General features: G+C 37.5%; 1 protein-coding gene across 1 annotated transcript in view; it reads right to left on the bottom strand.

Moving 5' to 3' along the window:
• The window catches only part of BCL2L13 (BCL2-like 13 (apoptosis facilitator)), a 102765-nt gene that overhangs the window by 33184 nt on the left and 45753 nt on the right, over window positions 1-23828 (bottom strand). Inside the window, exons 2-5 of the mRNA XM_006862782.1 lie at window positions 22707-22877; window positions 12021-12128; window positions 10063-10219; window positions 3951-4020 (exon numbers count right to left, since the gene is read on the bottom strand). Coding sequence (XP_006862844.1) covers window positions 3951-4020; window positions 10063-10219; window positions 12021-12128; window positions 22707-22827 — 456 coding nt within the window. The 5' untranslated portion in view covers window positions 22828-22877. The remainder of the gene's footprint in view (window positions 1-3950; window positions 4021-10062; window positions 10220-12020; window positions 12129-22706; window positions 22878-23828) is intronic.

Here is a 23828-nt window from a genome sequence, read left to right as displayed (position 1 = left end):
GTCGAGTTGATTCTGACTCATAGTGACCCTTTATAGGGTTTCCAAGGAGCTGCTAGTGGGTTTGAACTACTGACCTTTTGGTTAGCAGTCCAATGCTATCCTACAGCGTCACATCAGCAGCAGTATTACCCATATCTGAAAATCCCACGACCCAATAATTTGAAACAATCATCAAAATCTATGATGAAAAATAACTTGAGCTCCCTGCCCTCCTTTAAAAAAAACAAAAACAAAAAAAATTACATACTGAAAAGAACGAAGTGTTTTCAGTTAACCATTTGCATTTATTTTCTTTTTTTGTCTAAAACATCAAGAGATCTCCACACGACTAGAAAAGGAATGCAAAAAGGAAATTAAACCAATTTCGGTTCCTTGCTACTGGGCTGCCAAAGTAATAACTGAGAAATGACATTTTTCTGCAGATGAAGACAAACACACAAACATTGAATTTATATTTCATATTAATAATCTTTAGCTTTTAAGTAAAAGCAGTCCAGGTAATCTATATTAATGTCTCAAAGAAAGAATGCAACAAACTGTCATTTCTGAACATTCTAAAAGAACTTCAGCCCAAAATATATTGAAAACCCTTTCTTAACAATAATGGAGAGTTAAGAGTGTTATAAAGAATAATATAACGATATTGGATTTTTTCCACAATAAGAATACCTGTCATACTGTTAAAATGAAAAACAGCTAAAAACTGTTTTCCCTCTAGACCAATATTTGTCTCTGGCAGAAGCACTAAGGAATGGCTTGTAAATCAGTTTTCCTATCAACTTCTAAACTCTACATGTTCTGTACCTCAAAACATTCTAATGCACTAGTATGCATCATTTTAAAGTCATTTATGCTTAAGCTTTTAGTTATAAATTATAACAACAGTTGTTAGTAACTTTTTATTTTATCTTGAGAAAATGGGCTGCAAATATTTTATGCTCACTATAGAAAAGTGGTTTGAACCATAAGGTCAGCAGTTCAAGCTGATCAGCTGCTCCTTGGAAACCCTATACTGGGTCACTGTGGGTAGGAACTGACTCAATGACACTTAACAACAATTTAGGAATATAGTCAATGAGATGAAATAGGATTCATGACTAAAATTAAGATAGGCGTGACAGAGGATTGTGAATTTATCATTATTGTATATTAAAACTAGAGTGTCTACATTTTGATATATGAAGAGGTAAATTTGGAACAAAGTATTATTTTCTATTGTCGTTAAGTGCCATGGAGTCAATTCTGACTCATAGAGATCCTGTATGTATAGGGTTTCCGAGGAGTATGTGGTACCACCGATCCTGTGGTTCAAACAGACTTTTCGGTCTAGTGCCTTATCCTGTAGCACTACCAGAACTCCATGGATTTCCAGGTTAGAATCTACTAATCTTTTATTCTGTCCTCATTATGGCACCTTCTTCCTCGGAACTTCTCCACCTCAACTCTATTTTCTTGAGATGCAGTAACCACAGTGAAGAAGCTTCATTTACACAAGGACTAATATTTTCTGTTGAGTTGATAATACCCTACTTAGTGATACATGTTATGGCAAATGATTCCTCCTACAACTATCGGACAACCAGTACTATGTATCAGGAGGATGCATCTGACCTATTTGAATACTCTCTTCAGGGACCTGAATGGGGTCCATGGTCTGATTTAAGTACAGAGTGTTTTCTTTAAATGGTTAAGTGCTCTTGCCCTCTAATTTTTGTGCCCACAAACAAAACAAAAGCTTCATGAGTTGATTCTGTATTTTATCCCCATTAACGTGGTATCTTATTATATACAAGACTTTGATATTATCTGAGCAACCTGTTACTTTGAACTCCCTTTTCTCATCTAATTTTTTTTAATTTGTTAAAACAAAACTAGATCCTCAATCATCTGTTCTAGGAGTTCCCACTATTCATATTTCTAAGTCTAAAAAGTAACCAAATAAGCTTATTTTTTGAATTCCTTTTTGTAAGTCACTTTCATACTAGATATAGTAATCCCCACAGTGCATATAAATTACTTGTTTTCTTCAGGAGCTTATGTGATAGAAAGCTAAAGCACTTTAAAAAAAAAAAAGCATAAATTTATTCTATCCATTATAATTTATATTTGAATTAATTCATAATCCAAAGGAAACAGAACACTTATTTTTTTTTTTTAATTAAATGTTTTTATTTTGGATTGAGTGAAAGTTTATAGGGCACATCATCAGCTTCACATTCAACCATTCATATAGCTTGTTTCATTACATTGATTATTATCCCCTCCATATATCATCAGTTAACAGTGTTTCTCTCTATCCTCTTTAGCTTTTTTTTTGGATGAGCTAAAGCACTTTTGATCATCAAAAGAGATTACCTCCATTGACTGGCTCATCTTTACCCACATACAGACCTAATCCCCTGATATGCACCTGTGGTTTCTTTTTCTAATTGTTGTTAAGTGCTGTCGAGTTGATTCCAACCCATAGCTACCCTGTATAGGGTTTCCAAGGACCAGCTGGTGAGCTTGAACTGCCAACCTTGCAGTTCAAACGGCTTTGCACAGTCTGGTGCATTAACCCAGAGCCACAACAGGACTCCCTGTTTCTAACAGGTTAGTCTTAATAGTAAGTTAATAACTTCATATTTTATTAAGGGATCAATGAGTTTGTCTGGTGCTGAAGTAATCCAACCATTGTCAATTTATGGCTCTGAGGGCCCCTTCAGAACAATGGATATTTATGATCATAAATTAAGTATTTGGGCTCATCAATCTACTATTTCACCCTCCTGAACCTTAACAATTCTATGAAATGTCACAGCCCATAAATTTTATCTATACCAATTTACTAAGTAGGTTTGACCTGCCGGCTTCAAAATACAATTTAAAAGACAATACGACATCATTGCATATTCAGTGTTAAAAAGTAAAGATGTCACTCTAAGGACTAGAATGCACCTAACCTAAGCCATAGTATTCGGTCACCACGCTGGAAATTGAGTAAGAAAGATCAAAGAAGAATCTATGTCTTTGAATTACAACGTTGGCAGAGAATACTGAATATACCATACCATGGACTGCCAGAAGAAGTAGAGCAAGAATGCCTCTTAGAAGCAAGGATGTCAAGACTTCATCTTACTTACTATGGGCATGGACATGACATGGACATGGACCCGGAGGGACCAGTCCCTGGAGAAGGAGATGCAGCTTGGCAAAGTTGAGGGACAGTGATAAAGAAAAGGACTGACATAGTGACTGCAACAATGGGCTGGAATGTAACAATTGTGAGGATGGCTCATGACCAGGCTGGGTTTCGTTCTGTTATACATGGGTCACTGTGACTCAGAACTGACTCAAAGGCACCTAACAAATGGGACACACTAGGCAATACAGAACATTATCAAAGCAACAGAAAGCCTTGTCTTTCTCCCGCGGATCAGCTGGTAGTTTCATACTGCTGACTTTGAGGTTAGCAGCCTGACTCATAACCCCTACGCTACCAGAGCCTCTACAGTCTGTACTAAGGTGAAGAAAAATACATCAATTAGTTATATAAGGCCACATGATCTGCCCCATATTATAAACAATTAAAGCTAATAAAATCCATTCTACCCTCTGCAATGATGGTTGTAATGATACGACAAAACACAAATGACATCTTGTTTAAGAGAATCAGAAAATGATGTTTCCCAACTGAAGTCCTTATTCTTTCTGTAGAGAAAGCTAAAACAGAGAAAAATTATGGGAAATTCAAAGCAGAGAGGGAGAAAGGATAACATACTATGCAAGACATATTTTGGAGCCAAGCAGGACTTTTCGGTATTAATTGAAGAATCCATCTAACATAGTTGGCTTTATACTTGAAATAATGAGCTTGACTCGTTTTTTGCTGTATAATGTGAGCAATTCCTTTGGTACTTTATCATTAAAACAGTAAAATCATTTAAGGAAAAAGATAATTTGGTTAATACCTTATTCCAGCCGCTGGCATGAACTGCGGTCTCCAGGGTATAGTCCCGATATGCCTGATACGTCACTGGCCTGTAGAGATTTTTTTAAAGTCTGTGTCACAAACAAGGAAAATTCTAAATCTCCTGACGAATAAATATACAGTCGTTACCATGCTATTCAAGTTTTTGCTAAAGTCACCAAATATGTTATTTTCGGTATGATGTGGCTTCTAGGACTTAGTAAGAATTTTTTCTTCAAGCACTTTCTGTAGGCTTAGATACATGGTACCAGTTTTGGAAAGCAGTTAGTAATACTATTGTAATTGTTATTAAGTGTTGTTGAGTTGGCTACCACTCATAACAATACTGCATAGGGTTTCCAAGGAGCTGTTGGTGTGTTTGCATCACTGACCCTGCAGTTCAAACCAACCTTAAGGTCTAGTGCTTATCCTATAGCACCACACCAACAGGTAGTAACTGCTGTTGTCATGTGCTGTTGAGTTTTTTCTGACTCATAGCATCCCAGTATAGGGTTTCCAAGGAGTGGTTGGTGCGTTTGAACCACTGGCCTTGTGGTTCAAACCGACCTTGTGGTCCAGTGCTTATCTGAACAAAATAAGTATCTATTTTAAGAAATATTTTTATAGTTGTTTGAGATATCTTTGGACAGATTTCTATGCTGCAGATAAATGATTGGCTTGTTCATAATCTAGGATCAAGTAGTAACAATCTCATTAATAAATAAAAACATATTTGTTGTTGTTAAGTGACGTTGAGTCGGTTCCGACCCATAGTGACCCTGTATTGGGTTTCTGAGGAGCAGGTGGTAAGTTTGAACCATCAACCTTGCAGTTCAAATGGCTTTGCAGTCTGGTGCATTAACATATATACAGAAAGATAGAGTACAATTATTTAAAATATTTAAAAGTTAAGGAAATGTGTCACCTGGTAACATTTTCAAACTCAGGCTACATGGAGTTTAAATAAGCAAGAGTAATACACAGAGCTCCATTTTAAACTTGTAATCTCATGATATAAAATTCCAGAGGGCAGAAGAATCCTTTTTGAACGTTCCCAGGTTAACCCTACTCATACCAATACTCAAATAATTGATATAACAAAACTCATTCGCTAATTTATTGAGCAACTTTTAGATTCTATATTCTAAGATTTGGCTTCATGTGTAAATGAAGAGAATAAAAAAAGAAAACAAAAAACAGTATCTGATACCAAGTAGCATAGTAGTAGTGGTAGTTAAGTGCCACTGAGTTGGTTCTGACTCATAGTGACCCTTCATTGGGTTTCCGAGGAGTGGCAGCTGGTGGCTTTGAAACTCTGTTATTGCGGTTAGCAGTCCAGTGCCACACCAGGACTCCAAATAGCATAAGATGGTATCAATAGTTTGGATAATAAATTTAATAAAATTTACCCCCCAACTCTTTTTTGAGAAGGTATTAACACATTTATAAAAAGGAGGAGGAAGAGTCCTGCTTATGCCAGGTTAAAAATTCTCATACCAAAGGCACTTGAACACTTACAAAAGATAAGAGACTATCTATCCCAAGACCACACAGCTGACAAGCAGCTGAGTAGGAATTCACAACCAAGTTGATCTAGCTCCAAAGGTTACACCGGTGCAATTTCATGTTAGGATTTTAACACATATCATGACAATGTCTAGATACCCCAACAAGCCAATGAGCATTTGAAATATGGCTAGTGGTGTGCTGAAATTGTAATGTACACAGCAGATTTCAAAAATAGTGAGAAAAAAAAAGATGCAATATATCTCATTAGGAAGTTTTTCTATTTGACTGGCTACATGTTGAAATGATAGTATTTTGGCTATACTGGATTAAATATATTATAAAAGTTTTTTTACAATTTACTGTGTTTACTTTTTTACTTTGAATGTGATTGCTAGAAAATTTTAAATTACATATATTGCTTATACAAGGGGGCTTCAAAAAGTTCGTGGAAAATTCCATTTTTCTACTGGACAGAGCTAATCTTCAGAAAACAGTTCTGGTGGCATGTGTATCAGCCTTTTATACAAATCAATAGCAAATTAATACTACAAGGATACTAAAAGGGGATGAGATATGTAGGAAGGTCTGTCAAATGATAAGGCATTATATACTACTTTTCTGATATCACATTTCCACTAAAGTAACCTTAATATTTTTCAGAACAGTTGAATTAAATGCTAGATTCTTGTAAAACCTGAAGTTCTACTTGCATCTATCAGTCCCTTCTCTTCCTCTCCTGAACCGTTTCATGTTACTATGGGTCATAGTAGTCGTTACTGGTAGATTATCTATCAGACTAACGTACTTTAGCATCGATCTGATTGAAATATAACTTGGAACATTACATGCACATACATAAATAAACACACATAAGTAATCCAGTATATTAAATATTTAAAGGCAATCCTGAATGACCAGCCCTGCCTAATGAGATATTAGAACAATAAAGAAAACAGGGTGGGAATGCATTTTGAATCACTTTACAAAACAGTTTTGAGGAATAGGTGATATATTCTACCTTAAAATATATTATCTTCAACCTGCATAGTACTTTTAGTTCAGCATCAATTAATCATTTTTAAGATCATCTGACTGGAATATGCAACCAGAAACACCAATTATACCAAAATAATTACAATGGCATTCAGAATTTGGGGAAAAACAAAAACAAATAATCATCCAAGATAATTTTCTTGTAAGTTTAATTTACTTTGCACAAAGTGTGAAGATACTGATTTTCCTCATAGAATATAGGGAAAAAAAACTTCTGAAACAATAACAATGGAGTTTTGTGCATTTTTTATAAAAAAATTAAACAAGAAGGAGCTTCAAAGAGTTCATGGAAAAGTGGAATTAAAAGATAACACATTTTTCCATGAACTTTTTGAAGCCCATTTCTGTTAACACTGTTCTTTGGAGAGCTCAGTGAAGTTCAATTTAGAAGATGAGGAAACTGAGATATAAAGAGCACAATTGTATGCTCAAAGCCATAAAGTCTAATCAAAACTGAAAATAGAAATATTTTTGCCCTATACATCTCACTTAAGTTATTTTACTTCCAGTCCCAATAGTTCTTACAAGTTTTCTTTTTAAGTTCCTTTTTTATATAAAGTAGCAGATGTCCTTCAAGTCTTACATGAAACCTCAATATATAAAATACATGAGAGTATATCTGTTCTGGATGAAGAAGACTGAAATGGCCCTATTAAGTCCAACCCATTCAATAGATCCCTCACCACTTCAAGGAGCCTAAGGTACCACAGTGGAAATTTAGAGAGCTTTATTTTTTAAAAAAACAAGAAAGAATTTGGTAGAAATCTTATTTTGTAAACTTTTCTATGTACAAGACTAAGTCCAAACATGATTTTCATTCCACTCTTTCCTAAGTGTTCATTAAAATTTCTACATTTGCTCAATTCACCAGACTATGTAAAAATAAACAGAATTTTCTGAAAACCAAAATTGCTTCCTTCAAACAAATGGTAAACTAGCAAGCATAACCTGCTTGAGAGAGAGGAATTACCTAATCGTCATTTGGCATCTAAATGCATCTGAATTTGGGCCCTTTCAGCGAAGGAGCAGCCTTTAATCTGTTTTAGGAAGTTTTTAATCTTTATTAAGACAAAACATTTTTGATTCCTAATTCACACCTATTCCTTAATGATCCTCACTAAAGAATGAGGGGAAATCAATTTTTTAAATTTACAATGAATTACTTTGTTTCACACTTTAACATACTTTCACTATTACTTGCTTCTTGCCTTAACTTTAACCATGAAAACCATAGCGAGGAACCTGCAGAAAAGTGTACTGTTTGGCTGTTTGGATTTCGAGCAAGCTGCTTGCTTTGGAGGCATCAGGATTAAAGAAAAAAAGTCAACCCATCAGGGAAAACCCCCTTCAGGACTGAGACTTAAGGGAACCCGTGAGCAGTCTAGTATGCTCGCTGGTGACTACCTGGGTCTACTTGTAAGTGGAAGTTGGGGAAATGCAACAATGAAGATCTGAGTTTGACAATTCTCCATTGTCACCTGTTGACCCTGAGATGAGAGAGAGAATAAGAAGGTCTGGTTGGTCTGACATTTAGGAAGATGTGTGAACTCCTGAGCCCATAAGGGCTGAGAGTGAAGTGGCTAGCTGCTCTGAAGTACAGGGAAGTGTGTGTGAATTCCCACACTTGCAGCTAGTACCCATCTGACCTATCTTGGATGGCCAAAATGACCAGAACTCAACCCGAGGAAGATAAAGACGTTTGATATTATGAAAAACTACAAATTGCTACAATTTGACAAACTAGATTTTTGCTTATGAATGCAGTGACTCAAAATCCCAATCAGAATGGAAGGATTCTTCATATCAAGAACAACCTTGTTTCCTCAGTGCATTGGGTTGATATGGATGATAAATTTAGACATTGGCTATCAAAAATGGGGGTGCCTATATAGTCATGAGGAGTCCTGGTGTGGTGCTGTGGGCTAATGCATTGGACTGCAAAGTCAGTGTGAACCACAAAGTTGGCGGTTCAAGTTCACCAGCTACTCCTTGGAAACTTTATATAGGGTCACTATGGGTAGGAAGCGACTCGACGGCACTTTAATGACAACAATATAGGCATGAAGCGGCCAGCTTACAAGCTTTCATGTGTGTGCTTAGTTTCAGAATGAGGAGGGGTAGTGGAGGTGTGCCATGGAATCAGTTATGACTCATAGCGACCCAGCATGGGGTTTCTGAGGCTGTAAATCTTCACGGGAGCAGAAAGCCTCATCTTTCTCCTGTGGAACAGCCGGTAGTTTTGAACTGGCCTTGGTTAGCAGCCCAACTTGTAACCACTATACTACCAGAGCTCCTCAGCATGAGGGGAATAAGGTAGAATCTCCACTGAATAGTTTCCCTCTTTTCCAGATGGATCTGGAAAAGGGAACAGGATAACAGTAATAAGATTTTAAGACTCAATTGTGAATAATTGTTAGCAGGATCAACGGTGAATATTACAACTCTAATTATATGTACAACTAAAAGAGGGGGGCAGTTAACCTTTCATTTCAGGAACAAATAATCCCAGGACCACCAAGAAGGAAGGAGCATGAGATTTATACCTAGAAAACTGGTGACAGCAGAGACAATGGCAGAGGTGGTAGCATGGAGAAACAAGAGGAGTTGCAGGCTCTAGGCCCATGGGCCAAGAAAGGCTGTGCATCTGCAGGCAGGAGGCTAACTGGCAGAATGTGCCCTTTGGCCATTTAAATAAATGTATCTCTTTTTGTTTTGTAAGTGTACAGTAAATATTTTTGCTTTGTTCATTTGTGAAATATAAAATGTAAATGGGGAGGCACAGGGAGAAAGCAAGGTAACTGTTTTTGCAGAGAGGCGATTGTAATCACTGAGATGAAACAAATTTGCTGCATGTAAAGATGATGATCTTGTCTGTGAACCTTCATCCAATTCACAATGTTGTTGTTATGTGCCGTGGAGTCAGTTCCAACTCATAGCAACCCTGTACAGGGTTTCCGAGGCTGTAAATCTTTACAGGAGCAGAAAGCCTCATCTTTCTCCCACGGAAGAGCGCTGGTAAGTTTCGAACTGCTGACCTTGCAGTTCGCAGCCCGAGTTGTAACCACTAAAAACAACCCATAGCTAGGAGCTAAGCTCCTATTGTAAGAATGTGAAGTAGGTAGATGGGCAGATGTGCAACCTTAAGTTTAGCAAAATCTGAGATACCTAAAATACAGATTTAATGTCAATCTTACATTACAATGAAATATACACAACCTTAGTCATTATATTTGCATGGGCTGGCAATTGGTCATACAAAGTAGTTAAGACAAATTAAGTAGTCTGTAAAAAGAGCTCAGTAAAAGCATCTACTGATGCCCAGTAGCTGAACAAGTAAGTTCAAAATTACTGACTTTTGCTAAACAACTAAATCACAGCTTTGATGGGAAGTTTTCACATAAAACCACAAACAGAAGCTTTGGTAAAACCAAAGAAGTGAGAAAAGAAGTGATACCATCCACCTAAAACAAAGCCTTAACCAATCCTGTTCTGCATAAGCAACCTACACGCTACTTAAAGGAACGCATTCCCACTCAACAATGGTAACTCACTGGCTAAGCAGCATTTGCAATGCTTTATACAGAGGCTCCTTCAGTTCTTGGGACACTTTTTCTCCACGATGGGACAAGCAATCTTCTATTGAGCTTTCTGGATTAGCAGGGCTGAAGACTGGCGACGTGTGACGGTCAAAGCCCGTGCTGGTGAAAGCTAAAGAGAAAGCAAAAGAAAAACCTAACTTAAAAAACATCAAAAGCTATGCTATAAAAGCCCAGGGGGTAAAAACACTTACGACTGGGAACAAACTAGTAGGTATAAGCCACAAACATGCCAGATAATCATTATGGATACTAATTTTTCCTGAAACACAAAAATTGATTAAGGCCTCAATCTAGACAACTTTGTTTAACAGAAAAGGAGTTAAAATTTAGTTAAAATTCAGAAATCTGAATTTTAAGAGAAGAAAAAGACTAAGCTAACATATTAAAATACACTAACAAATTTCATATAGAACTACTGGTACAGAATGATAAATGAGAGGAAAATCCTGGCTGTACCACCCTTCTCTTAATTTATATAACTTTTTTCTTAACCTTTTAAATGTGATGCTTCTTAAACCAGATTCTAATAGGAATCCTGGTGTGGTGCTGCAGGATAAGCTCTGGACCACAAGGTGAGTTCTAGCCATAAGATCAGCAGTCAGTGGTTCAACTCACCACCACTCCTTGGAAATTCTATATAGGGTCGCTATGAGTCAGAACTGACTCAATGGCACTTAACAACAACAACAAAGCAGTTTACACTACCTTGGAGAAAGACTCAATAACTTTCTCTTTCAAACTCACAGGGATAAACTTAAAAACTGTAAAGATCATACAAGTATAAAAGTTGCATATTGAAGAGAAGCAGTCATATTATCAGCCTTCTAACTCCCAATTATACAAACTTAATCATTTTCTAAAGGTAATAAAATATAATCACTGTTTTTCCAAGATACAAGAGCTGCAAGGCAGAGAATCCGTATAAAGTATGAGGTTTGCACCTAATTCCAACAGTTATTAATCATGTTCATTAAGAAATAATAGGGTGAATGTTATGGCACGTGAAGTATGTAAAAATAAAGCTGTAACATTCTTGTACAAGTTTTTGTGTGAACACATATTATACTCATGGAAGTGTTAATTATGTAAGACAAAACAAGAAATAATCCAAACGCTCCCCTCAACAATAAGGAACAATTGTGCAAATATTCAATCAATGGTAATGATTATAAAATAATAACATTTTTAAAGCTCATGAAAAAAAAATAGAAGGCTTATGCCATGGCCTTTAGTTCTTGACCTTTGGTAGAAATAATAAAGCACTGTAAGAAAGAAAACGCTTTAAAAAAAAAAAAAAGTTTATGACGTAATGCTACAACCATCTGTATACAATTCTCACCTTCCATGCATAAGACTAGGGTCTGATTCCCAGCCAATGTACCTCAAGTACATCCATCACCGGTCTATCAGTGGAGGCTTGCAGTGTTGCTATATTATTAGACAGATTTAAGTGAAGCTTCTAGACTACGATATACTAGAAATAGAGGCCTAGCAATCTACTTCTGAAAAATCAGCCAATGAAAGCCCTCTGGATCATAATGGTCCAATTCCATTGTGTATGGGGTCACGATGAGTTAAGTGCTGACTCAATGGTAACAAACGACAACAAGATAGCATTTATACCAGTAAAAATGGAATGCCATAATTGGTATATAAAGTTGCCAAAAATCAACTGAATGGAAAGGACTTTAACATGATCATTTAATCCTTCACATGAAGAGGTACGTCTAAATTGTTGGGTATACTTTGGAACATTTTACAAACATATTCCCCAGGAAACAAAAAGGCTATCTTCCAATTTCACCATTATAATCATACACTAATTAAGTGTTTAATATTGAAACTGACAATAATCAAGTCACACCAAAACTGAAACCATTAATTAACTAAGAAAATGAGAATAAACTGACCTTCAGAAATTTCTTTGTCCAAAGATTTCAGCTCTTCTTCAATTTCATTTTTAACTTTTAACAGAACTTCTTGATCCAGAGATTGTGAAGCTATATCTAGTTGAAGCCCTAAAACCAACAATAAAAAAAAGGTTTTACTAAAGAGAGAGAGGGAAAGAAAGCCAATAGAATACCACAATAATTTTTAATCAAGTTAGAAATGGGCTCAAATGCAGCACCAATGAGCTCAGATGCAACAATTGTTAGGATGGCGCATGACCAAACAGTGTTTCACTGTATTGTACAAAAGATCACTGTGAGTTGAAATTGACTGGATAGCACCTAACAACAACAAAGTTAGAAAATATAAAATCAAAATTCTTTGTCACAGCTACGTCTAGAAAATAGTTTTAAAAACAATTTTAAAAAGAAAAGACTTAGTAGAAGTATTTGGATCTGTGTACTAGGAGTGTAATCGGCTAATTATGGTAGTAGTGGTGGGTGTGTGCCATGATGTTGGTTCTGACTGATAGCAATCTGTATATAAATCTTTATGGAACATCTGGTGGACTTGAACAGCTGACCCTTCCATTAGCAGCCTAGCATGTAATCCACTATGCCACCAGTGCACTTTCTGTTAAGTATAGAAACAATAATTCTATCTTTTCAGATGTTTCGCCAAGAATAGGAACAGAGACCAGAACTTTCAGAAACACATTCACTCAACAAGAGGTTGGGGAAAATAATCCATATTAATACACAAAAACCCTCTCATTTTATATACAATGTATTCTTTTTAAAAAAACCTCATCTATTGCTGGCAGGATTGTAAGATGGTACAGTTTGCTATGGCAAACTGTTTGGTAACTAGTTTAAAAGTCAACCATAAAACTACCAGCAATTTCCCTCCTAGCATATATCCAAAAAGAACTGAAAGTAGGAATAAAAACAACTACTTGTATTATCAATGTTCACTGCAGCACTATTCATAACTGACAAAAAAGGTGGAAACAATTTCATTGCCTATCAACAGATGAATGGATATAAAAAATATGGTCCATACATATAAAGAGAACAAGTTTCACAGTTTCTTCTGACATCTGTTTTGGTCTTTTCATTCTTTCCTGTCATTCATTTTGAATGATCTTTTGCTTCCTTCATGTATGGTATCCTTGATGTCATCCCACAATTTATCTGGTCTTCAGTCATTAGTGTTCCATCCATCAAATCTATTTTTGAAATGGTCTCTAAATTCATGTGGGATATGATAAAAGTCATACTTGAGCTCCTGTGGACTTGTTTGAATTTTCTTCAGCTTCAACTTGTACTTGCATATGAGAAACTGATGGACTGCTCTACAGTTGGCCCCTGGCCTTGTTTTGACTGATAATATTGAGCCTCTCCATCATCTCTTTCCACAGATGTAGTCAATTTGATTCCTATGTATTCCATCCAACAAGGTCCACAAGTATAAGTATTTCCAAGAAATAGGTTGCTGTTCTTATAAAATTCTATCATACAATCCCTGTTGTTTCTTGGCATCATTTCTATCACTAAGGCCATATTGTCCAACTGCTGATCCTTTTTGTTTCCAACTTTTGAATTCCAATCACCCGTAACTATCAATGAATCTCGATTGCATGATTGATCAGTTTCAAATATACGGATAAAAGTCTTCAAATTCTTCATCTTTGGCGTTAGTTGTTATTGTGTTGTTAAGTGCCATCGAGTCAGTTCCAACTCAAAGCAACACTGTATAGGGTTTCCAAGGAGTGACTGGTGAGTTTGAGCAGCCAACTTTGCAGTTCAACATGACCTTGCAGTGCTTATCTTACAGCACCACACTAGGACTCCGTGGTATTAGTGGTTGGTGTATACATTTGAGTAACAGTTGTATTAACTAATCTTCTTCTTGTAATGTGTAGGGTTCCTAAGGCTATAAATATTTATGGGAGCAGAAAGCCTCATCTTTCTCCCACTGAACGGATGGTGGGCTCAAACTGCCAACTCTGTAGTTAGTAATCCAGTTCTTATCCTACAGTACCACCAGAACCCCTGGTCTTCATATACAGCACAGGGATACTATCCTATCACTGTCAATGTTGTATTTCAGAATAGTTTGAAATATTCTTTTTGACAATGAATGTAACACAGTTCTGCTTCAATCTGTCATTCCTGGCATAGTACACCATATGACTGTCGCATTAGAAATAACCAATACTAGTCCATCTCCCTAAGGTCTGGGTTATTACTGTTCTTTCAGTGTTACACTTCACTTTTAAAAACTTCCATTTTTTCAACATTTCTATTATTAATGGATGTTTACAGCTGTTTCTTTTCATTTTGAATCATGCCACATCAGCCAATAAAGGTCACAAAAACTTTACTCTCAACCACATCATTCGGCCCACTCTACTTTGAGGAGGCAACTCTTCCCAGGCGTATTTTGAGTGTCTTCCAACTTGAGGGGCTCATCTACTAGTATTACATTAGACAATATTCTTCTGCCTTTCATAAGGTTTTCACTAGCCAGGTACTTCAGAAGTACGTTCTTTTTCCTAGTCTGACTTAGCTTAAAGTCATAATAGACTTTGAAACTTGTTCTTGAACATAAGGTACCTAAAACAAATGAAAGAAATGTTGAAGAGAAAAGAGCTAAAAATACTGAATAGGACCAATAGTGTAAAAGACTAAGAAAAAGAACCCATACTAAAGGGAGCTGGGGGATTCCTTGCTAGTTACTAGGATGTGGGGAGGGAGGGGAAGGTGGAGCACTGGGTAGGGAATAGATACAGGATAGTTTGGGTGCTAGGGAGGGGGGCAATACACAAGAAGGGGGAGGGGAATGGAAGAACGAAGCAGACGGGAAAACAATTAGGCAGGTTTGCATGGGCTAAGTGGGACAGAGGTAAATAATGATGTATGTACAACCTTGGAATAACAGGGCTCTGGAACACAGGGATTGAGATATGGTTGGAATGGGGAAACGGGGGGAAATAATGTTAAGATGCTTGGCTGTCTTTTGAATCTTGGTTTCCATGGCATACCATCATAAAATAGACACTTGAGGGGGAGAAAAAGGAATAGCCAGAAATATCACCATAGAATGCTTGTAAATCTGTCTTCCGCCTATAAATGATTAGAATACCTAAAATAGGTCTATAAGGTGCCCAGTGCAGGAGGCTTCCTGTGGAGCCCCTGCATTACATAAGACCATAGGAGGAATCCTGAACAGCATCCAGAATCTTCTGAGGTGGGAAATTTCCACTTGAAAGAATAAGCAGACCAGCCAGGAGCAGCTAGAAGAATAAAAGATACTTCTTGAAAGAAAGACCGACAGGAAAAATACAAAACAGTAACGGTAGACTGACTGATTATTACATGAACAAGCAAGTTGCTCACCAGGAGACATCAAGGCAAGTGGTCGGGCCCCCTCAGGGAAAAATCCCTTCTAAGACTATGACTCAATGGGAATACACACTCTGATTGGTGACCATGTTGGTCACCGGTAATGGGAAGTGAGGGAAAAACAGCAATGAAGCTGCGAGCTAAGCCCTACAACGTTCAATAGACTCCTGTGAACCCAGGGGGAGACCTGGTTGGCCAGCAGTGTGGCAAGACCTGGGGACTCTTGAGCCCAGAGCCAGTGACACAGTCACAGAGGACTAGAATGGAGAGTGAAGCGTCCAGCTGATAGGCATAGAGGGCATATGCAGAAGAACACCCACACTTACAGATAATACCCACTTGATCTGGCTTCAATGATTGGATGATCAGAGCTCAACTAGAAGAAGAAAGAAGATGAAAAAAAGATGAATCTGATACAATTTGATGCATTTGACCTACACCTACGGATGCAGTAGCTCAAAACAGGGAACAAATCTTTATAGCGAGGATCATTCCCACCCCTTCCATACACAGAGTAGACATGGATGGGTAACTTAGACATTGGCTACCCAAAATGGCGGGGGGCGGGGGGGCTACGAAGGCAAGAAGTGACTGGCTTACAAGCTTTCAAGAGGGAACCTAAATCCAGAGGGCGTGGAAGAAGGTAGAATTTCCACTGAGTAGTATCCAATCTGTCTGGGCAGGGCTGATGAAAGGAGATGGGGACAATACTCTTGTGGTATAATAGTGAATAACTGTTATCAGGACTGACTCTGAGGGTTGGTAATGTAAAGGTAGACATTTAGTAGCAAAAGGAGTGGAGTGATTAACTTCGCAGTTGAGAGGGACCATCAAAGGAGAAGAGTGGAGAGCGGGACCCTACCCAGAGAAGCAGTGACGCCAGAGACAATGATATGGAGAGATGGAGCAGCTGGAGACTTTAGACCCAGAGAGGGAGAGGGGCTGTGTGCCGATGACCGACGACCAGGGGAGTGGGGGGGCAGGCTTGTAGCGTATACCCTTTGGTTGGTTGATGATGTATGGAGGGGATTGTTGTAACCATGGCAATGAAACGATATACGATAGGATGAATGTAAAGCTAATGTTCTCACATGTAAGCTATCACATAATTCACAATAAAACATTTAAAAAAATTTTTTAAAAGAGCTAAACAGAGTATTTCAAAAAGAAGCTTGAAATGACAAAGTAAAAGTATTATAATAAAATGTGCAAAGACCTGGAGCTTATTTAAAAAAAAAAAAAGAGAAGAACATGCTCTCGGCATTTATAAAACTGAGAAAACTGATGGAATATTCCAGCCTCGACATTTTGAACAGTGCAGAAGCATCCAAAGAAGATAAAAAGAATACACAGAGTCACTCTTTCAAAAAAAACATTCGACGTTCAATCTTTTCAAAAGGTGTCACTTATTTTAAAAATCTATGGTAGTGAAGAGGTCCAAGCTGTAGTGAAAGCACTGGAAAAAAACCAAGGCTCCAAGAATTGACAGAATACCAACTGAGATTTTTCAACAACTAGAAGTAATTCTAGAAGTGCTCACTCATCTATGCCCAGGAATCAAATAGAAAGCTACCTGGCCAATGGACTGAAGAAATACATTATCTGTGCCCTTTCCAAAGAAAGGTGATCCAACAAAATGTGAAAATTATCAAACAGTATAATTAATGTCACACACACAGTTTTGCTGAAGATAATTCAAATATGGTTGCAGCAGTACATCAATAGGGTTGCTATGAATCAAGCTGAATTCAGAAGAAGTCACGGAATGAGGGATATCATTGTTGAAGTCAGATGGATCTTGGCTGAAAGCAAAGAATACCAGAAATCTGTACTTTATTGACTATGCAAAAGCATCCAGCTATGTGGGTCAAAACAAAATATGGACAGCACTATGAAGAATGGGAACTCCAGAACACCTATAAAGACCAAGAAGCAGTAGTCTAAACAGAATAGGGGGTACTTCATGATTTAAAATCAGAAACAGCTGCATCAGGGTTGCATCCTCTCACCACACTTAGTCACTCTTGATGCTAATTAAATAATGTGAGACACTGGACTATAAAAAGAATGAGGAATCAGGATTGGAGGAAGACTCATTTGCTAATTTTCAATCTGCTGAAAACAGATGATACAAACAGAAGCACTTACTGATGAAAATCAAAGACTACAGCCTTCTGTATGATTTACACCTCAACATAAAGAAAACAAAACAAAAAATCCTCACAACTGGATCAATAAGCAACATCAAGATGAAGAGATAAAAAATTGAAGTTGTCAGAGTGGAGTTTGGGACCCTACCCAGAGAAGCAGTGACACCAGGGATGGAGGCAGAGACAATAACATGGAGAGATGGAGTGGCTGGGGACTCTACACCCAGAGAGGGAGAGGGGCTGTGTGCTGATGACCGGGGAGCAGGCTTTCAGGGTGTACTGAATATACCATGGACCACCAGAAGAATGAACAAATCCATGTTAGAAGAAATACACCCGAAATGCTCCTCAGAAGGGAAGATGCCAAGACTTTGTTTCACATATTTTGGACATGCTATGAGGAAATTACTTCCCAGGGTACGACGACATCATGCTTGGTAAAGTAGAGGGTCAGCAAAAGGGGGAAATGACCCTTAATGAGATGTAATGAAACAGTGGCTGCATCAATGGACTCAAACAGAAAGATTGTGAGGATGACGCAGGACTGGGCAGTATTTCATTCAGTTGTACACAAAGTTGCTATGAATCCAAACCAATTAGGAGTTATGAGAGAGGGGTACTGTATATATGCTGGTGGGAGGGAAGGGAAAAGGGGATTCTGTCCTTAGAGGACACTAAACTGCTATTAAGAGTGATGGAAGAATTCAGAAACATAGTGATGATGAACATGATGAATGTGTAATTAATGTCACTGAACTGTATATGTAAAAAAATGTTGACTTGGTGAATGTCTTATGCATATTTACTACAATTAAAAACAAAAAATCATGTAGAAAGCTAAATATGATCAAGTCAAATAATAGAATTACAAGTTATTTTGGTGGTAGTGGGAGGTGTCCATTCCCCCACATCAAATTATATAGATCCCTAATTCTTTCTCACTTTGATATTGTTGCTCTTAAGTGCTGTCGAGTTGGTTCCGACTCATAGCAACCTGTATAGGGTTTCCAAGGAGCAGCTGGTGAGTCTGAACTGTCATGTGGTTCAAACCGAGCATGGGGTTCTGTGCATTATGCTACAGTGTCACACCAGGACTCCTTTCTCACTTTACGACAAAGGTATAAATCATACAACTGAGGTTAAAGTTTTCACCACTTTGGGCTTACCAAATAATTGGTATCTTTGTCTCAATCACATTACGTTTATGAGAATCATGCTCATCGCCAGCCTCTTATGCTTACTACTGATGTCTACATTTTCCACTAAGAGTTTCTGAAAAATTCAACAAGTAGTTATATATCTGTGTAAGTACTAATGTTCTTTAAAAAATAGATATTGCTGAATCCTAAAAAATGGCCATTTCTGTTATAGATAGATATAGCTTTATATATCTATCATATGATAGCCCAAATTCATTTAACTAAAGTTTGTTTTATCAGTATCAATGCATAATAATATTAATAGTCAAATAATAAGTTCCAGATACTATATTAATACTTTATATATATTAACTCAATAAATCCTCAGAACCCTTAGAGATAGGTACTATTAATTATATCCATTTGGTAGATGAGAAAATTGAAGCACACAGAAGTTATGTTACCTGTTCAAAGAACACAGAGAGGGCAAACGGTAAACTGGGATTCAAATTCAGGCAGTCTAGCTCTAGGATCAGGGCTCTTAACCACACTACACTACATGTGTTTCATAATGCTTCAAAGTACACCCGCTGTCATCCAGTTGATTCCAATTTCATAGCAACTGTACAAGGGTGGCAAGACTGTAAATATTTATGGGAGCAGACAGTCTCATCTTTTCCCCAAGAAGTGGTTGGTGGATTTGAACTGCCAACCTTGTTGTTTTAGTACCCCAATGCCTAACTCACAGTGCCACTAGGATTCCTTGCTTCAAAGTACAGACTGTAAAACTCAAAACACCAAAAGTAAAGGACAGCCACTATAATTACTTCCTACTCACAGCAGATCTTGGGCTTCTTTCTTGTTCTGTTTTGGATTTTAACCCCTTAAGAGACTTAAAATATAAATGCTAACTCGTCCCAGAATTTTTTGTGAATAATATTGGGGCACTCTTAGGCTTCTTACAGTTTCATAGCCTTAGTTTAAAAATGTGACTAATTAACATCTCTTTCTCTTGGCCTTCCAGATGTTGTTGCTGCTGAGTGCTGTAGAGTCAGTTCCAACTCACAGAGATACTGTATAGGGTTTCTAAGGAGCAGATGGTAGGTTTGAACCCCTGACCTTGTAGTTAGCAGTCAGTGTTTATCCTACAGTGAAATACAACAGGAGTCCAGCGTTCCACACAGCCACACTAATTACACAACACAGTCCTTCCATCCAGTTAATGTATTATAGTTCCATATTGTGGGTGACTTGACCTACAGTTTAATATTATTGGGTAGCCTAACTTAACATAGAGTGAGCAATGATCAACCCTAAAAGGGCTTCAAGTTCATTAATCAAGAAGAGTAATCTAAGCGTGGGGGGTGGGGGGAGGGAATAAACAGAAGGGACAGATATGCCTCCAGAGAACAAAGCATAAAGTAGATCAGAATCTCCAGAAGGTAAAAGTAAGCAAATTCTTTAATACAGCAGCATAGTTCCTTTTACAGGTCTTAAAAAGCTTACATACTAAATTCAAGTTATTGCTACACTGTCAAAGATTTTAGATAATTTTTTGTTTCAGATTAACGTAGAACAAAAATTTCCATTTGAACAGGGAAGTTTTCATAAAACAGAGAAATCACCAGACTCCTTCAACAGAATTCACGTTCCTGGGACACAGATCAGAGAGTCACAGTCACACTAATAATCCTAGATTGGTTTCAGGTAAAAGTGTTCAAGGATGTAAGCATAATTGTGAGCTACAGGAGAAATCTGGATCATCTCTGGGAGTCCTGGTGTGGCGCCGCAGGATAAGCCCTGGACTGCAAGGTCAGTTTGAACCAAAAAGTCGGCAGTTCAAACTCACCAGCCGCTCCTCAGAAACTCTGGACAGGGTCACTATAAGTTGGAATTGACACTAAGGCACTTAACAACAACAGTCAATGACTGAAACATAGAATTTTAGAATTGGAAGGGTCTACAGAGGCTATTACTGGAATCTAGAAACTATAAATGACTTGCCAGGTATAAAGGTTAGAAATTAGGTCTTCCAGCAAGTAGAGTTATTCATTAATACTAGATATAATAAATTTTGATGCACAGTGAATAAATAAGGAATACTTCTGCCATCTGTCTCTTTTTGGAAAATCTACACACCAAAAGCATGCACACACCCGATAAGACCACCATCAAAAACTAACAAGAATGTCTTAGTTACCATATGCTTTTCCCTGCCAGATTAAAGAAAAGCAGCTGATTAAAGGAGTGCCTATTCTCATGAGACTAATGTGATACTAATTACACATGACAAGTTGTCATACTTGATAATAAACCATGTGGAAAACCTAACCCAGAAAATCTACTGTTGTCAGGACACAAAAGGCTATTTACATAGCTAACCAAGGACACTGACAGATTCAGTGATTGTCATTTAATCAGATCCCCCCACCTAGACTTTCAAAAGCTACAGCTACTCAGTGGGGCCAATGCAGCATAAATCATGCATGATAAACCCACAGCAAAAGATTCCAAAGATACATAGACGTTAGCACACTAAACCCCACCCACCTCAGCTTAAACTGAAGAGTCAAGTGAGTCAGCAATTACCATATTCCAGCCCTAAACATCTATTCAAGGGTTTTCAAAGTAAATGTGATTAAAATATTTAGACCACTGCATGGGCCAGATCAAAATACTCATTAAACATCCGTTTACTTTACCCAAACTAGGTACACATTAAAATCACCTAGACAGCTTATGAAAAATACAGATTTCCAGACCCCACCATGACGTATCTGGTTCAATAAATATCTGGGTACAGCTCCATGATCTCTGTTTTGTTAACTATTTAGACAATTAGATGTGGTAATTATTGCTCTTGGGAACTCAAGTAACTACTATCAAATTTAAAACTTCTACTGAACAAACAAATTGGTTCCATTATCCAATCAATTACAAAAATAATGTTCCTCAAGTGTTAGGATACTGAACCAGTAAGTGAGAAATCATATTTCTTTTAAAGAAAAGTCAATGGTGACAGTAGTTTTCAGGTGTTAGTTATCACTGCTATCAGATCAGGAAATGGATTTGAGAGAGAACAGAGTGAAACACACAAAAACTCTACCACCCATACAAGGTCTGTATCACTTACCTAGAAGTCTGAGACAGAAATGAAATAGTCAGCTTCAGTCATCTTCAGGAAAAATGACTTGTGACTCACAGTTTGAGATGATATTAAGATTTTTCCATTCCTAGTTGTGTCGTTACAGGATAAGCACTAGTCTCCTAACAAGGTTGGCAGTTCAAACCCACCAGTCACTACTAGAAAACCCTCTATACAGGGTTACTAAGAGTCAGAACAAACTCAGTGACACTTAACAGACCACCACCACTGAGGGTGGGAGGGGAAGGAGAGGGGATGTTATTGTGTAGAGGCACTGAGCTGATAAGAGTGATGGGAAACACTGCAAATGCACACTTATGAGGATCGCCCAACATGATGAATGTAATTAATGTCACTGAATTGAACATAGAAAAATGTTGATAAAAATGATGATGCTATTCAAATAATCTTGTTAAGGATGAAATCTCTAAAACAGATGGATTTCTATTTATTTACATGTAGAAGGGCTCTGGTAGCGTAGTGGTTACGAATCGGGCTGCGAACCTTAAGGTCAGCGGTTCGAAACTACCAGCTGCTCTGCGGGAGAAAGATGAGGCTTTCTACTCCCGTAAGGATTTACACCCTCGGAAACCCTGTACAGGGTCGCTATGGGTCGGAACCGACTCGACGGCACTTAACAACAACAACAACATGTAGAAGGGAGCTTCAAAGAGTTAGTGGAAAAACTCGATTATCTTTTAATTCAGTTTTTCCATGAACTTTTTGTATACAGTACATTTTTATCTATACCAATGGCAATCAGTGAAAATATCAAGTTTTCATCACAGCTCTGTTCACAGTAGCAAAAAGATGGAGACAATTCTTATTAATACTTAAAATCACTATCACAAACAAAATATAATACCTTGAGGTAAAGAAAGTTGCTGCTCCTGCAACTGCTCCTGAGAGAGGAGTCCCAAGTAGCTGAGAACGACATACTTTGTTTCATAGTGGAATCCTAGAGGCACAGCAGCAGGGGACGCCATTGAGTTGATTAGCAGAACTCCAAAGCGGTCTATTTACAGATGTATAAAACCTGAAAACATAGAACACATTCTTACAGTTTAAAGTTTATTACATGAGTTTATTATACAAGACAATTTTCCCAATATTGACTCTAATCATTCAACTAGATAACAAAATAAATGTTTCTCAGATTTTTCTTAATAGTAATTGCAGAAAATTAGTTTCATTTACTTATTATAATGGGAATTTATTCCAATTACAGTATAAAAGAAAACCTGCCTTCCCCTTTCTAAGGAGCCCTAGAGGCCCAACAGTTAAGCAGGATGGCTGCAAATGAAAAGGTTGGCAGTCCAAACTCACCCAGTGGCTCTATGCAGAAAGAATGGCAATCTGTTCTATAAAGAACACAGCCAAGAAAAGCCTGTGGGGTCACAATGAGCTGAAATCTACTTGATAGCACCCAACAACTATTATATGTTCAATGTAAAACTGATGATCTGCTATATAAACCTTCACTCAATTCATGATAAAACTTTGAAAAGAAATCAAACAATGCATGGAATTGGTCAAATCTGCTGCAAAAGACCTCTTTAAAGTGTTAAAAAAAAAAAAAAAAAACAATGACGTTACTTTGAGAACTAAGGTGCACCTGACACCTCACCATCTGGATTGGTACAGTCAGAGAAGTAGAAAGAAAATCAGGAAAGAATGGAGTCATAGAAGTCAAGAGGAGGCATTTCAAGAAGAAGGAAGTGAAAGAGAAGTGTCTCATACAAAGGCAAGCAAGTCAGATTAAGCTTGGATCTCTCAGCAGAAACCATGCAAGCAAGAAGGCAAAGGGGAGACATATATAAAACCCTGTAAGAAAAAAATTGCCAACCAAGAATCCTTCATCCAGCAAAACTATCAATCAAATACGACGGTATAATCAAAACATTCCAGGATAAACAGAAGCTAAGGGATTTTGCCAAAGCCAACCCTGCTATGAAAAACATCCTAAAGGGAGTTCTGTGGACTCAGA

This window comes from Chrysochloris asiatica, unplaced genomic scaffold (assembly GCF_000296735.1).
Source record: "Chrysochloris asiatica unplaced genomic scaffold, ChrAsi1.0 scaffold00050, whole genome shotgun sequence".
Classification (NCBI taxonomy): Eukaryota; Metazoa; Chordata; class Mammalia; order Afrosoricida; family Chrysochloridae; genus Chrysochloris; species Chrysochloris asiatica.
The sequence above is the reverse complement of the archived record's forward strand: the minus strand, read 5'-3'. Positions and strand labels throughout refer to the sequence as shown.